The sequence below is a fragment of the Paramormyrops kingsleyae genome, chromosome 16 (assembly GCF_048594095.1).
Source record: "Paramormyrops kingsleyae isolate MSU_618 chromosome 16, PKINGS_0.4, whole genome shotgun sequence".
NCBI lineage: Eukaryota > Metazoa > Chordata > Actinopteri > Osteoglossiformes > Mormyridae > Paramormyrops > Paramormyrops kingsleyae.
The window spans coordinates 25,470,979-25,486,644 of record NC_132812.1 but is presented as its reverse complement, the minus strand read 5'-3'; the positions used below and the strand labels follow the sequence as shown (position 1 = coordinate 25,486,644).

The following is a 15,666-nucleotide window of genomic DNA, read 5'->3' as shown; positions in this document are numbered from 1 at the left end:
GTTCTCTAGATATCAACGTTAAGTTGCTAAAATTAGTCAAGTAATCCATACAATTAACGACAATCATAAACACAGTTGTTTACTATAACAAACAAATACTAGTTTGTTATAAAAAGTAGATGACTTAATAAAAACATGTTTTCATTAGTCAATTAGATGTCATGTGCTATCAGTACACGGAGAATGAGCGTATACCATCTATAATAAAAAGTCTCAATCGTCAAAAAGTGAACATACGCAGGTTTCATCAGACAGCGATGATATTCCACTTCCGCACAGGGCAGGTCAGATTAAAAGGACACCCCACTTTGAAATTTCACTCTTTTGCTTTTTCACATTGAATCCCAAACTACTTTATACTCATGTATTGTTAGAATAATAGGCTGTTGGCACACAATAGTCTTTGGGCCAATTCATCCTTTGTAATGTCTAATCACTACGTTACAAAAAACATGCTATGTGTAAACTTCAACAGCTGGAGGACCTTTGCCAGTGCGAGACTGCTGCCATGAAACTGCTAATTAACCAAGTTATATCTGGCAATGTCTCTGCAGTCTTTTGCCAACCAGAGTTTTTCAAAGGTATTGTCCGTGGTTTGTGCACGTCACTGACATTTCACATCCCAGGGCCTGAGGGCATCGCTATGAGTATGGACATATCCCTCCACATGATGTGGCAGTACTGTGCGTGTTTAAGGGGGGTTCTGGGCCAATTTGTTCTGTGCTAGGGCTGTCCCGATATCAGATTTCCATAACATGATTATCGTGGCTAAAAGAAATCACGATAATATTATCTTGGTATCTATAGGGCGGTGGCAATATAATCGTGATCATATGATGCGCGTGCAATAATCACCAGGGGCTAGCCATTGCGTACGCACAAAACGGTCCTGAAAAAGGCGTATGCAACTTCCCATGCAAACATTGCGATCTATAGAACCAAACCTGACGGTAGAATTTGCGTACCCTTACAGAAACACTGCCCCATACATATGAATATTTTAGAGAAAAATTGTGATCCTGATGGAAATGGTGAATTGAAGCCAGATTGTAGAATGAATGTGAGTGGGATCATTGCACCAAGGATTATGCCTTGTGCTTGTGAGCCATAACTCATACATTTAATTTCAGAGTGTATGAACTCCACAAAGAAAGGACCTAGGACTGAACCCAGGACCTTCTTGGTGTGAAGCAGAAGCAGTAGCACTAACCACTGTACCACCATGCCACCATGTTGGACTTTAAACTGTAAAAAGTACCTCCACAACACATGTATTTTTTCCTTGTTTATCTACAATATCTCCTCTTCCGAAAGATGTTGAGGCTGTTGAGCTGTCCCTTTCTTCACCGCCACTTCAGTGCTTATAATTCGCTTCCCAGATTTACTAAAACAGTCACATGTGGTATGCTCCACTAACTAAATTTATTAAAAATAAGAGTACACTGAATGTACAAGTTACTAACTTTTGGGCGTCACAATATGCCTCTCAATATTTTAGACGTACTACTAATCTGCTTACCAAGTTGTGGGGGTTAATAAACATCTGTATAGTACCAAAAAGCGGGCGCCCAGACAAATGTTTACGGCCATCATATAAAGCCCTGGTGATTATTACGTGTGTGCCATATTATTGTGATTATATTGCGACAGCCCTAGTGGTATCCTTAAATTTGTTTATTGTATTTTGTGTCTCTTTTTTTGGGCAAATACAAGTGGAGTGAGGTGGAGTGTCTGTAACTGTAACTGTATAAAAGCATAAGGAAAGAACAATTATACTACCTAGGTAGTGAAAAGACAACCACGGCTAAATCACCCTTTTGCTCTTACTGTTGATCGACACTTCCTGCAAGTAAGTCAGACTCGTTTCCGGTGAGGTTTGGACTCTGCCAGGACTGCCCTTTGTCAGCAATTCTGTTCATAGCTTTTAAGGACAGAATTTCTAGGCGTAGCCAGGGCATTGGGGGTGTCCGGTTTGGTGACCATAGGATTAGGTCTCTGCTTTTTGCAGATGATGTGCTTCTGTTGGCTTCATCGGACCGTGACCTTCGGCTCTCACTGGAGCAGTTAGCAGCCGAGTGTGAAGCGGCTGGGATGAGAATCGGCACCTCCAAATCCGAGACCATGGTCCTCAGCCGGAAAAGGGTAGAATGCTCTCTTCGGGTCGGGGAGGGGGTCCTCCCCCAAGTGGAGGAGTTTAAGTATCTTGGGGTCTTTTTCATGAGTGAGGGAAGGATGGAACGGGAGATCAACTGGCGGATGGGTGCAGCGTCAGCAGTGATGCGGGCGCTGCATCGGTCTGTCATGGTGAAGAAGGAGCTGAGCCACAAGGCAAAGCTCTCATTTTACCAGTCAATCTACATTCCTACCCGCACCTATAGTCATGAGCTATGGGTAGTGACCGAAAGAACGAGATCACGAATACAAGCGGCCGAAATGAGTTTCCTCCGCAGGGTGGCTGCTCTCTCCCTTAGAGAGAGGGTGAGGAGCTCGGTCATTCGGGAGGGACTCAGAGTAGAGCCGCTGCTCCTCCGCATCGAGAGGAGCCAGATGAGGTGGCTCGGGCATCTGCTTAGGATGCCTCCTGGACGCCTCCCTGGTGAGGAGTTCTGGGCATGTCCCACTGGGAGGAGGCCCCGGGAAGACCCAGGGCACGCTGGAGAGTCTATGTCTCTCGGCTGCCTTTGGAACGCCTCGGGATTCCCCCAGAGGAGCTGGATGAAGTGGCCGGGGAGAGGGAAGTCTGGGTCTCCCTGCTTAGACTGCTGCCCCTGCGACCCAACCTCGGATAAGCGTTGGAGGATGGATGGATGGATGAATATTTAGGAAATATATCCTGTCCCCAGGTTACGATGGGGTTACATTCCGATAAACCAATCATAAGGCAAAAATGTATGTTAATACAGTACACCAAACATAATAGCCTAGCCTACCTTTAAAAATGCTTTGAACACAATATTTAACAAATCGGACATCTAAGAATGTGTCGCCAGGTTACGATAAACCTGTAAGGCAAAAATATTGTAAAAATGCATTTTAATACAATACACCAAACATTATAGCCTTGCCTACCTTACAAACATGCTCTGAACACTTACATTAGCCTACAATTGGGTAAAATAAACAAATCCTATTTTATAAAATGTTGAATGTCATTTAAGTTATTGAATAACATACTGAAAGTGAAAAACATTTACTCATCGTAAAGTCAAAATATGACAGACCATCGTGCCACCGGGGAGTATCTGTAGTGTTGATAAAAACACTAGAAATTGACAACCAGATTGAATACTTAATGACAGATTCTTTCGATCAGAGGAATCATTAGCACCAGTTCTTGCTAAATGTGACCACTGTAGTTTGCTGTAAATGTAAACAGTATTTATTGTAAGAGGATTTTATTGCACAATTCCCTTATGAATCGTTTGAAAGGGAAACACTACAGCACATACACTGAAAAAAATTACTAGACACAAATCAATGTGTAATAGAGTGTCTTTCACTTTGATGTAACAAGTGAAGATAGGAATTGCAGGTACATGTTTAATTCTTAGTGCATTGTCAGTGCACTCCACTTCATACTCCGTTGGTTTGTTCCAAGCTGTAGCACTGATTTAAAAATTAAGCACTGGTGGAAACCAGTGCTAAGGTTAATACCCTCACCTACTGTTAGTGTGAACCAGTTGCTGATACTGGATGGGTATTCTGCATTTCATTTATCAGTAGCACTGTATGACCCCTAGTCCCTACCATTGTTGAAATCAATCCTATAACCTTCTATTCAGAAGAAGCACTTGCATGTTACAAAGGTGATGCCAAACCAGGCTGTGGTGCTAGAGATCACCACATTGAAGGGAGGCCATCAGCCACTCCCCAGAACAGACTGAGGGAATCAGCATTCACTTCTGACTAGCCTTGTCTGTTGGTTCCAGGCCCTGATCCCCATACAGGGGGAACCTTCCCTGAAATGGCTTCCTTGGTGAAGGAACCACCAACACCTTCCACCTAAGGGTATGGCTTTCCCACAGGGTCCCTTTCCAGTCATGAAATCCACAGGCAGCAAGCAGTGGGAATTCCTAGGCAGTCCAGAAGTGTACTTGGGAGCCAAGAAATAAAGCAGACAACTGCACCATTTCAAATACTACTAGTGCTTTATTCAGTCACAAGACAGTGCCCTTGGTCTCCAGCACAGCTGCCAGAGAGGGAAGCAGCACAGATCACAGCAGGCAAGTTAATTGGCTCCTTCCATCCTGGTACCATGCACAGCTTGGTACATTAGGGCAGTAGGTACCTATCCCTTCAGCATATACAGCTGTCCAGGCTGACTACCCATGGGAGGACCCTGTTGGATAGCAATGGGACCCAGAACACCTGTGCCTTGAGCACCTGCAGGGGCAAGAAGGGTGCCTCAGTCACAGACACAAGCCACCAGAGCATCTTCTGGGCAGATGCAAGCATACCTGCTACACCTGCAAGTCCACAGCTGGTGTCACAGCAGCCACACACCTGGTCATTCCCATCCACAGACATCCACCTGCAATGGGGAATAGCAATTGTTTAGCAGCTCAACTCATCCAGCATCATAATGCTGCAGCCACTGACCTGTTGGCAGCAAGAGAGAAGGAACAAGCCTTGTGTTGGGAATCCACAGGCACAGAAGCCACTGTTGCTCTCAGGCTGCAAGTAATGAACATCTAGGGGACAACAAAAGCATGCTAGCTGCCAGTTCATTTAAGCATGGAAATCCTGCATGAGTGCCTGTACTCACTGAGCTCCTGCCATCTTGAGAGAACCTAAAAGCATCCAGCTGAAGCTGCAGCTTGTCATCCTGCTTTCTGGGCAGGAACTGGGAGCGGGATCCTGTCACCTTGGCATCAGTCAGGCACCTGAAGGCCAGGCATGTCAAGCAGCATTGCCCAAGTGGCCTCATACACAACCATACAATGTTACTCACCCAGAGTTCTGCACAAAGGCATAGCTAGGGACAGAGGACACATCAGGGACCAAGGTGGCCACACAGCTGTCCACAAAGACACGCAGGGGCTGACTGTTGCCCACAAGGACAGAGGCTTCGATGTTCAGGACACTTCCCAGGAAGTACACATTGGAGGCCCTCTCATTCTGCCATGCATCTGTACAGAGGGCACATGCACTTGAGGACAAGCCCACAGAGCAAAGCCAAATACTGTATGCTGCATGAATCCCTTGCCTACCATCCATCAGCCTCAGTGAGAAGCTCAGTTGTGCCTCAGCAGCCATTGTGGCATAGTAGGGGACCCAGGTTGGCACCAGGGCATTGCTGCTCACATTTTGTTTCCTAAGGAGCAAGCATGATTTAGAGATCAGTGGTCATTGACACCAAAGAAATGGTCCTCTGCATTTAACCCATATGTATCATGACATGCAGGGGGCAGCTAGTTCAGCACCCAGGGAGTAGTGCCTTCCTGGTCAGGGACTCAAACCTGCAATCAGTTACAAGTGATTTTCCCTAACCATTAAGCCACCACTACCCATTTGGTACAGTCACTAGAATGAATGGCTCCTATGGCTAGGAAGCACCAAAGCATATGGGGCATCCTCACCTCAAATAGTGACACTCAATGCCAACCATAGCACCATTGGTCCTCACAATGGGGAGGCCATTAATACCCCTGGGTGTGTAGACCAATGCAAAGCTGTAGACCAGGGCATCAGCAGTCATCTGGAGAAGATGAACATGATTAGCACTAGCATAGCCAACACAGCAACCAGCAGAAGGAAGCCCTCATACCGTCAGTGTACTTCCACAGGCCTGCAGTGCAGATTGAAACTTCACTGTGCCGGAAGCATCCTGCCCAATGGGTGCGCAGCCACCGAAGGTGATGTCTGATGCATTGATTGGCTGACCATTACCAAGGAGGATTGGTTGCACAAGCACCACAACAGAATCCTCCCCACATACAACACTCACACTATCAGGGCTCACTTGCATTCCAGTCACAGATTTAACCAGAGCAGGAGCCACTTGCTTGCCCAGATAGCCAGTCGCCGCCACCTGGGGAGCCCCTACGCCAACCTGATAGCCGGTCGCCAACACCTTGGGACCACCTGCGCCAACCTGATAGCCGGTCGAAGCTACCTTGGGACCACCTACGCCAACCTGATAGCCGGTCGAAGCTACCTGGGGAGCCCCTACGCCAACCTGATAGCCGGTCGAAGCGACCATGGGACCACCTACGCCAACCTGATAGCCGGTCGAAGCGACCTTGGGACCACCTACACCAACCTGATAGCCGGTCGAAGCCACCTGGGGAGCACCTACGCCAACCTGATAGCCGGTCGAAGCGACCTTGGGACCACCTACACCAACCTGATAGCCGGTCGAAGCCACCTGGGGAGCACCTACGCCAACCTGATAGCCGGTCGAAGCTACCTGGGGAGCACCTACGCCAACCTGATAGCCGGTCGAAGCGACCTTGGGACCACCTACACCAACCTGATAGCCGGTCGCTGACACCTTGGGACCACCTGCGCCAACCTGATAGCCGGTCGAGGCCACCTGGGGAGCCCCTGCACCAACCTGATAGCCGGTCGCCAACACCTTGGGACCACCTGCGCCAACCTGATAGCCGGTCGAAGCCACCTGGGGAGCACCTACGCCAACCTGATAGCCGGTCGAAGCCACCTGGGGACCACCTACACCAACCTGGAAGCCGGTCGAAGCCACCTGGGGACCACCTACACCAACCTGGAAGCCGGTCGAAGCCACCTGGGGAGCAACTACGCCAACCTGATAGCCGGTCGAAGCTACCTGGGGAGCCCCTACGCCAACCTGGAAGCCGGTCGAAGCCACCTTGGGACCACCTACGCCAACCTGATAACTGGCTGCCACCACCTGGGGAGCCCCTAATCCATTCTGATAACCTGCTGGCACCTGAGGGGTCTTCACTTGAAATCCAGGCTTCAGTTGAGCTTTACAGCTACAACCTAATAAAAGAAGCAGCACTATAACCCTCTCATGCACTGCCATTGTTTCAGAGCTGGGAGCAAAGCACACTGATTTGGCTGCTTTGCTTGCAGACTATATTGTAGTTGCTGAAATCCTCTACACCTGCCAGGCCTGTTCTGATTCGTCAGTATGGAATCCTCACCATGCAGGGTTAATCAAACACTGCTTGGGCTCTAACGACTGAAATACATTTTTCTACCAACAGTTACTTTTTTCCCAGCAGTTATCAGTTTGGTGCTCTCATGCTGTAATAGCCCACAGCACACATACACTGAGATTTTACTGGTGTTTTTTTTGGCTTTAAATAATATTGACTTCCTGGCACATGACTGCACATGGCCAACAATTATATTTGGTACATATTGTAATGTGGGCATATCTACAACCCCAGACCCCGCCGCCTTTATTATTATTTTCCATAATCCTATTTCATTCTGACTGGTCAGCAGGGTCGTTGTTAATTGTTAATTCGAGCGTAAGGAGAGGAAAAGCGTCTCTCGTCACTTTAGAGGGAGTGCTGAAGTATGAGCCCACCTGCTATGTTAGGAGGTTCCTCTAGGGGCGCTACTGATTACACGTATCTACCAAACCTCACAACGAAAATGTTCCCTGTAGTCGGTGCATCGATAATGAATGAAGCGATGACTTATTGAGGGTTATGGCGCCGAGTGTTGGGTAGATGATAAAGCGTGTTACATTTAGTGAATATCTACGTACATTTCCGAATGTTGCGTTATGGCGAAGCACCATGGACGCGGGTGAAAGGCCGGTATTCGAGCATTTACGTTTATATTTGAGTGTTTGTTCGTGTTGCCCACTATCTCATAGTGATTGCAAGGTGTTCACAATGTAATTTATCCTTGAAAATGGGATTAGATCTCTGTGATCGGTTCAGTTTAGGGTATATACTGAGTTATATGAGCAAGAAGAGTATACTGTATTCTGCAGTTTCATATTGTTTTATATTCTTAATTTTGTGAGTCGCGGGAGTGAATCTACCGCAGCGATGTAAATGCTCTACAAGCCAAAACAGTAAAACCCATATTGTGTTATTTCCATACATTGCAGACGCTGCATCCTTATTTAAATGAGTTGCACCAGCGTGGACTGACGTGCCGCACTTCTGGTCCATAACAGGATTGTCCCTGTCCTATTAAAATACCTGTCTCCCCAAAATCCATTTTTTCTGGTATGTGACAAAACACATGACTTTATAGATTAATCCTAAAACAAGTAAATGAGCACCATTTGCACGGCATATCGAAATGTATCTTTATACAGCCAGCCGTCAATGAACGGTTTAATGTCTTTAATGGACTTAACGTGGGCTGTTGTCAGTGAAGCAGGTATGTCAGTGTCAATAAGACACAGGCTAATCTCACGTTATATTCCCAGTTAGCAATGATGCTACTTAGCTAGTTCTCTAGATATCAACGTTAAGTTGCTAAAATTAGTCAAGTAATCCATGAAAACGACAATCTTAAACACAGTTGTTTACTATAACAAACAAATACTAGTTTGTTATAAAAAGTAGATGACTTAATAAAAACATGTTTTCATTAGTCAATTAGATGTCATGTGCTATCAGTACACGGAGAATGAGCGTATACCATCTATAATAAAAAGTCTCAATCGTCAAAAAGTGAACATACGCAGTTTTCATCAGACAGCGATGATATTCCACTTCCGCACAGGGCAGGTCAGATTAAAAGGACACCCCACTTTGAAATTTCACTCTTTTGCTTTTTCACATTGAATCCCAAACTACTTTATACTCATGTATTGTTAGAATAATAGGCTGTTGGCACACAATAGTCTTTGGGCCAATTCATCCTATGTAATGTCTAATCACTACGTTACAAAAAACATGCTATGTGTAAACTTCAACAGCTGGAGGACCTTTGCCAGTGCGAGACTGCTGCCACGAAGCTGCTAATTAACCAAGTTATATCTGGCAATGTCTCTGCAGTCTTTTGCCAACCAGAGTTTTTCAAAGGTATTGTCCGTGGTTTGTGCACGTCACTGACATTTCACATCCCAGGGCCTGAGGGCATCGCTATGAGTATGGACATATCCCTCCACATGATGTGGGAGTACTGTGCGTGTTTAAGGGGGGTTCTGGGCCAATTTGTTCTGTGCTAGGGCTGTCCCGATATCAGATTTCCATAACATGATTATCGTGGCTAAAAGAAATCACGATAATATTATCTTGGTATCTATAGGGCGGTGGCAATATAATCGTGATCATATGATGCGCGTGCAATAATCACCAGGGGCTAGCCATTGCGTACGCACAAAACGGTCCTGAAAAAGGCGTATGCAACTTCCCATGCAAACATTGCGATCTATAGAACCAAACCTGACGGTAGAATTTGCGTACCCTTACAGAAACACTGCCCCATGCATATGAATATTTTAGAGAAAATTTGTGATCCTGATGGAAATGGTGAATTGAAGCCAGATTGTAGAATGAATGTGAGTGGGATCATTCCACCAAGGATTATGCCTTGTGCTTGTGAGCCATAACTCATACATTTAATTTCAGAGTGTATGAACTCCACAAAGAAAGGACCTAGGACTGAACCCAGGACCTTCTTGGTGTGAAGCAGAAGCAGTAGCACTAACCACTGTACCACCATGCCACCATGTTGGACTTTAAACTGTAAAAAGTACCTCCACAACACATGTATTTTTTCCTTGTTTATCTACAATATCTCCTCTTCCGAAAGATGTTGAGGCTGTTGAGCTGTCCCTTTCTTCACCGCCACTTCAGTGCTTATAATTCGCTTCCCAGATTTACTAAAACAGTCACATGTGGTATGCTCCACTAACTAAATTTATTAAAAATAAGAGTACACTGAATGTACAAGTTACTAACTTTTGGGCGTCACAATATGCCTCTCAATATTTTAGGCGTACTACTAATCTGCTTACCAAGTTGCGGGGGTTAATAAACATCTGTATAGTACCAAAAAGCGGGCGCCCAGACAAATGTTTACGGCCATCATATAAAGCCCTGGTGATTATTACGTGTGTGCCATATTATTGTGATTATATTGCGACAGCCCTAGTGGTATCCTTAAATTTGTTTATTGTATTTTGTGTCTCTTTTTTTGGGCAAATACAAGTGGAGTGAGGTGGAGTGTCTGTAACTGTAACTGTATAAAAGCATAAGGAAAGAACAATTATACTACCTAGGTAGTGAAAAGACAACCACGGCTAAATCACCCTTTTGCTCTTACTGTTGATCGACACTTCCTGCAAGTAAGTCAGACTCGTTTCCGGTGAGGTTTGGACTCTGCCAGGACTGCCCTTTGTCAGCAATTCTGTTCATAGCTTTTAAGGACAGAATTTCTAGGCGTAGCCAGGGCATTGGGGGTGTCCGGTTTGGTGACCATAGGATTAGGTCTCTGCTTTTTGCAGATGATGTGCTTCTGTTGGCTTCATCGGACCGTGACCTTCGGCTCTCACTGGAGCAGTTAGCAGCCGAGTGTGAAGCGGCTGGGATGAGAATCGGCACCTCCAAATCCGAGACCATGGTCCTCAGCCGGAAAAGGGTAGAATGCTCTCTTCGGGTCGGGGAGGGGGTCCTCCCCCAAGTGGAGGAGTTTAAGTATCTTGGGGTCTTTTTCATGAGTGAGGGAAGGATGGAACGGGAGATCAACTGGCGGATGGGTGCAGCGTCAGCAGTGATGCGGGCGCTGCATCGGTCTGTCATGGTGAAGAAGGAGCTGAGCCACAAGGCAAAGCTCTCATTTTACCAGTCAATCTACATTCCTACCCGCACCTATAGTCATGAGCTATGGGTAGTGACCGAAAGAACGAGATCACGAATACAAGCGGCCGAAATGAGTTTCCTCCGCAGGGTGGCTGCTCTCTCCCTTAGAGATAGGGTGAGGAGCTCGGTCATTCGGGAGGGACTCAGAGTAGAGCCGCTGCTCCTCCGCATCGAGAGGAGCCAGATGAGGTGGCTCGGGCATCTGCTTAGGATGCCTCCTGGACGCCTCCCTGGTGAGGAGTTCTGGGCATGTCCCACTGGGAGGAGGCCCCGGGAAGACCCAGGGCACGCTGGAGAGTCTATGTCTCTCGGCTGCCTTTGGAACGCCTCGGGATTCCCCCAGAGGAGCTGGATGAAGTGGCCGGGGAGAGGGAAGTCTGGGTCTCCCTGCTTAGACTGCTGCCCCTGCGACCCAACCTCGGATAAGCGTTGGAGGATGGATGGATGGATGAATATTTAGGAAATATATCCTGTCCCCAGGTTACGATGGGGTTACATTCCGATAAACCAATCATAAGGCAAAAATGTATGTTAATACAGTACACCAAACATAATAGCCTAGCCTACCTTTAAAAATGCTTTGAACACAATATTTAACAAATCGGACATCTAAGAATGTGTCGCCAGGTTACGATAAACCTGTAAGGCAAAAATATTGTAAAAATGCATTTTAATACAATACACCAAACATTATAGCCTTGCCTACCTTACAAACATGCTCTGAACACTTACATTAGCCTACAATTGGGTAAAATAAACAAATCCTATTTTATAAAATGTTGAATGTCATTTAAGTTATTGAATAACATACTGAAAGTGAAAAACATTTACTCATCGTAAAGTCAAAATAAGACAGACCATCGTGCCACCGGGGAGTATCTGTAGTGTTGATAAAAACACTAGAAATTGACAACCAGATTGAATACTTAATGACAGATTCTTTCGATCAGAGGAATCATTAGCACCAGTTCTTGCTAAATGTGACCACTGTAGTTTGCTGTAAATGTAAACAGTATTTATTGTAAGAGGATTTTATTGCACAATTCCCTTATGAATCGTTTGAAAGGGAAACACTACAGCACATACACTGAAAAAAATTACTAGACACAAATCAATGTGTAATAGAGTGTCTTTCACTTTGATGTAACAAGTGAAGATAGGAATTGCAGGTACATGTTTAATTCTTAGTGCATTGTCAGTGCACTCCACTTCATACTCCGTTGGTTTGTTCCAAGCTGTAGCACTGATTTAAAAATTAAGCACTGGTGGAAACCAGTGCTAAGGTTAATACCCTCACCTACTGTTAGTGTGAACCAGTTGCTGATACTGGATGGGTATTCTGCATTTCATTTATCAGTAGCACTGTATGACCCCTAGTCCCTACCATTGTTGAAATCAATCCTATAACCTTCTATTCAGAAGAAGCACTTGCATGTTACAAAGGTGATGCCAAACCAGGCTGTGGTGCTAGAGATCACCACATTGAAGGGAGGCCATCAGCCACTCCCCAGAACAGACTGAGGGAATCAGCATTCACTTCTGACTAGCCTTGTCTGTTGGTTCCAGGCCCTGATCCCCATACAGGGGGAACCTTCCCTGAAATGGCTTCCTTGGTGAAGGAACCACCAACACCTTCCACCTAAGGGTATGGCTTTCCCACAGGGTCCCTTTCCAGTCATGAAATCCACAGGCAGCAAGCAGTGGGAATTCCTAGGCAGTCCAGAAGTGTACTTGGGAGCCAAGAAATAAAGCAGACAACTGCACCATTTCAAATACTACTAGTGCTTTATTCAGTCACAAGACAGTGCCCTTGGTCTCCAGCACAGCTGCCAGAGAGGGAAGCAGCACAGATCACAGCAGGCAAGTTAATTGGCTCCTTCCATCCTGGTACCATGCACAGCTTGGTACATTAGGGCAGTAGGTACCTATCCCTTCAGCATATACAGCTGTCCAGGCTGACTACCCATGGGAGGACCCTGTTGGATAGCAATGGGACCCAGAACACCTGTGCCTTGAGCACCTGCAGGGGCAAGAAGGGTGCCTCAGTCACAGACACAAGCCACCAGAGCATCTTCTGGGCAGAGCCAAGCATACCTGCTACACCTGCAAGTCCACAGCTGGTGTCACAGCAGCCACACACCTGGTCATTCCCATCCACAGACATCCACCTGCAATGGGGAATAGCAATTGTTTAGCAGCTCAACTCATCCAGCATCATAATGCTGCAGCCACTGACCTGTTGGCAGCAAGAGAGAAGGAACAAGCCTTGTGTTGGGAATCCACAGGCACAGAAGCCACTGTTGCTCTCAGGCTGCAAGTAATGAACATCTAGGGGACAACAAAAGCATGCTAGCTGCCAGTTCATTTAAGCATGGAAATCCTGCATGAGTGCCTGTACTCACTGAGCTCCTGCCATCTTGAGAGAACCTAAAAGCATCCAGCTGAAGCTGCAGCTTGTCATCCTGCTTTCTGGGCAGGAACTGGGAGCGGGATCCTGTCACCTTGGCATCAGTCAGGCACCTGAAGGCCAGGCATGTCAAGCAGCATTGCCCAAGTGGCCTCATACACAACCATACAATGTTACTCACCCAGAGTTCTGCACAAAGGCATAGCTAGGGACAGAGGACACATCAGGGACCAAGGTGGCCACACAGCTGTCCACAAAGACACGCAGGGGCTGACTGTTGCCCACAAGGACAGAGGCTTCGATGTTCAGGACACTTCCCAGGAAGTACACATTGGAGGCCCTCTCATTCTGCCATGCATCTGTACAGAGGGCACATGCACTTGAGGACAAGCCCACAGAGCAAAGCCAAATACTGTATGCTGCATGAATCCCTTGCCTACCATCCATCAGCCTCAGTGAGAAGCTCAGTTGTGCCTCAGCAGCCATTGTGGCATAGTAGGGGACCCAGGTTGGCACCAGGGCATTGCTGCTCACATTTTGTTTCCTAAGGAGCAAGCATGATTTAGAGATCAGTGGTCATTGACACCAAAGAAATGGTCCTCTGCATTTAACCCATATGTATCATGACATGCAGGGGGCAGCTAGTTCAGCACCCAGGGAGTAGTGCCTTCCTGGTCAGGGACTCAAACCTGCAATCAGTTACAAGTGATTTTCCCTAACCATTAAGCCACCACTACCCATTTGGTACAGTCACTAGAATGAATGGCTCCTATGGCTAGGAAGCACCAAAGCATATGGGGCATCCTCACCTCAAATAGTGACACTCAATGCCAACCATAGCACCATTGGTCCTCACAATGGGGAGGCCATTAATACCCCTGGGTGTGTAGACCAATGCAAAGCTGTAGACCAGGGCATCAGCAGTCATCTGGAGAAGATGAACATGATTAGCACTAGCATAGCCAACACAGCAACCAGCAGAAGGAAGCCCTCATACCGTCAGTGTACTTCCACAGGCCTGCAGTGCAGATTGAAACTTCACTGTGCCGGAAGCATCCTGCCCAATGGGTGCGCAGCCACCGAAGGTGATGTCTGATGCATTGATTGGCTGACCATTACCAAGGAGGATTGGTTGCACAAGCACCACAACAGAATCCTCCCCACATACAACACTCACACTATCAGGGCTCACTTGCATTCCAGTCACAGATTTAACCAGAGCAGGAGCCACTTGCTTGCCCAGATAGCCAGTCGCCGCCACCTGGGGAGCCCCTACGCCAACCTGATAGCCGGTCGAAGCTACCTGGGGAGCCCCTACGCCAACCTGATAGCTGGTCGCCAACACCTTGGGACCACCTGCGCCAACCTGATAGCCGGTCGAAGCCACCTGGGGAGCGCCTACGCCAACCTGATAGCCGGTCGCCAACACCTTGGGACCACCTGCGCCAACCTGATAGCCGGTCGAAGCCACCTGGGGAGCCCCTGCGCCAACCTGATAGCCAGTCAAAGCCACCTGGGGAGCCCCTGCGCCAACCTGATAGCCGGTCGAAGCCACCTGGGGAGCACCTACACCAACCTGATAGCCAGTCGACGCTACCTGGGGAGCCCCTACACCAACCTGGAAGCCGGTCGAAGCCACCTGGCGAGCACCTACACCAACCTGGAAGCCGGTCGAAGCGACCTTGGGACCACCTACACCAACCTGATAGCCGGTTGCCGACACCTTGGGACCACCTGCACCAACCTGATAGCCGGTCGAAGCCACCTGGGGAGCCCCTGCACCAACCTGATAGCCGGTCGAAGCCACCTGGGGACCACCTACACCAACCTGGAAGCCGGTCGAAGCCACCTGGGGAGCAACTACGCCAACCTGATAGCCGGTCGAAGCTACCTGGGGAGCCCCTACGCCAACCTGGAAGCCGGTCGAAGCCACCTTGGGACCACCTACGCCAACCTGATAACTGGCTGCCACCACCTGGGGAGCCCCTAATCCATTCTGATAACCTGCTGGCACCTGAGGGGTCTTCACTTGAAATCCAGGCTTCAGTTGAGCTTTACAGCTACAACCTAATAAAAGAAGCAGTACTATAACCCTCTCATGCACTGCCATTGTTTCAGAGCTGGGAGCAAAGCACACTGATTTGGCTGCTTTGCTTGCAGACTATATTGTAGTTGCTGAAATCCTCTACACCTGCCAGGCCTGTTCTGATTCGTCAGTATGGAATCCTCACCATGCAGGGTTAATCAAACACTGCTTGGGCTCTAACGACTGAAATACATTTTTCTACCAACAGTTACTTTTTTCCCAGCAGTTATCAGTTTGGTGCTCTCATGCTGTAATAGCCCACAGCACACATACACTGAGATTTTACTGGTGTTTTTTTTGGCTTTAAATAATATTGACTTCCTGGCACATGACTGCACATGGCCAACAATTATATTTGGTACATATTGTAATGTGGGCATATCTACAACCCCAGACCCCGCCGCCTTTAT

General features: G+C 47.4%; 2 protein-coding genes across 2 annotated transcripts; both read right to left on the bottom strand.

Annotated features, from left to right (window-relative positions):
• Positions 1-4,129: 4,129 nt before the first annotated feature.
• Positions 4,130-15,334, bottom strand: LOC140578707 (uncharacterized). The gene is made up of 12 exons (XM_072700530.1): positions 14,957-15,334; positions 14,558-14,662; positions 6,515-6,661; positions 6,221-6,304; positions 5,768-6,178; positions 5,580-5,698; positions 5,211-5,314; positions 4,952-5,129; positions 4,766-4,883; positions 4,600-4,691; positions 4,458-4,531; positions 4,130-4,383 (listed from the first exon to the last, which is right to left on the bottom strand). The coding sequence occupies exons 1-12, from the start codon at positions 15,278-15,280 to the stop codon at positions 4,289-4,291; spliced, it is 1,851 nt and encodes a 616-aa protein (XP_072556631.1). The 5' UTR covers positions 15,281-15,334; the 3' UTR covers positions 4,130-4,288.
• LOC140578596 (zona pellucida sperm-binding protein 3-like) lies at positions 12,530-14,368 on the bottom strand. The gene is made up of 8 exons (XM_072700184.1): positions 14,348-14,368; positions 13,980-14,098; positions 13,611-13,714; positions 13,456-13,529; positions 13,166-13,375; positions 13,000-13,091; positions 12,858-12,931; positions 12,530-12,783 (listed from the first exon to the last, which is right to left on the bottom strand). Exons 1-8 carry the CDS (start codon positions 14,366-14,368, stop codon positions 12,689-12,691), a joined length of 789 nt encoding a protein of 262 aa, XP_072556285.1. The 3' UTR covers positions 12,530-12,688.
• Positions 15,335-15,666: the final 332 nt, after the last annotated feature.

Excerpts from the sequence above, each read along its gene's own strand:
- LOC140578596 (XM_072700184.1), bottom strand. The coding sequence starts at position 14,368 with ATGCAAGTGAGCCCTGATAGT. Across the intron at positions 13,715-13,979 it reads ATTGAGTGTCACTATTTGAG|GAAACAAAATGTGAGCAGCA; the intron begins GTGAGGATGCCC and ends CTTGCTCCTTAG. Across the intron at positions 12,932-12,999 it reads TTCTCTCTTGCTGCCAACAG|GTGGATGTCTGTGGATGGGA; the intron begins GTCAGTGGCTGC and ends TCCCCATTGCAG.
- LOC140578707 (XM_072700530.1), bottom strand. The coding sequence starts at position 15,280 with ATGGCAGTGCATGAGAGGGTTATAGTACTGCTTCTTTTATTAGGTTGT. Across the intron at positions 14,663-14,956 it reads TGGCTTCGACCGGCTATCAG|GTTGGCGCAGGGGCTCCCCA; the intron begins GTTGGTGCAGGG and ends ACTGGCTATCAG. Across the intron at positions 4,692-4,765 it reads CTCAAGATGGCAGGAGCTCA|ATGTTCATTACTTGCAGCCT; the intron begins GTGAGTACAGGC and ends GTTGTCCCCTAG.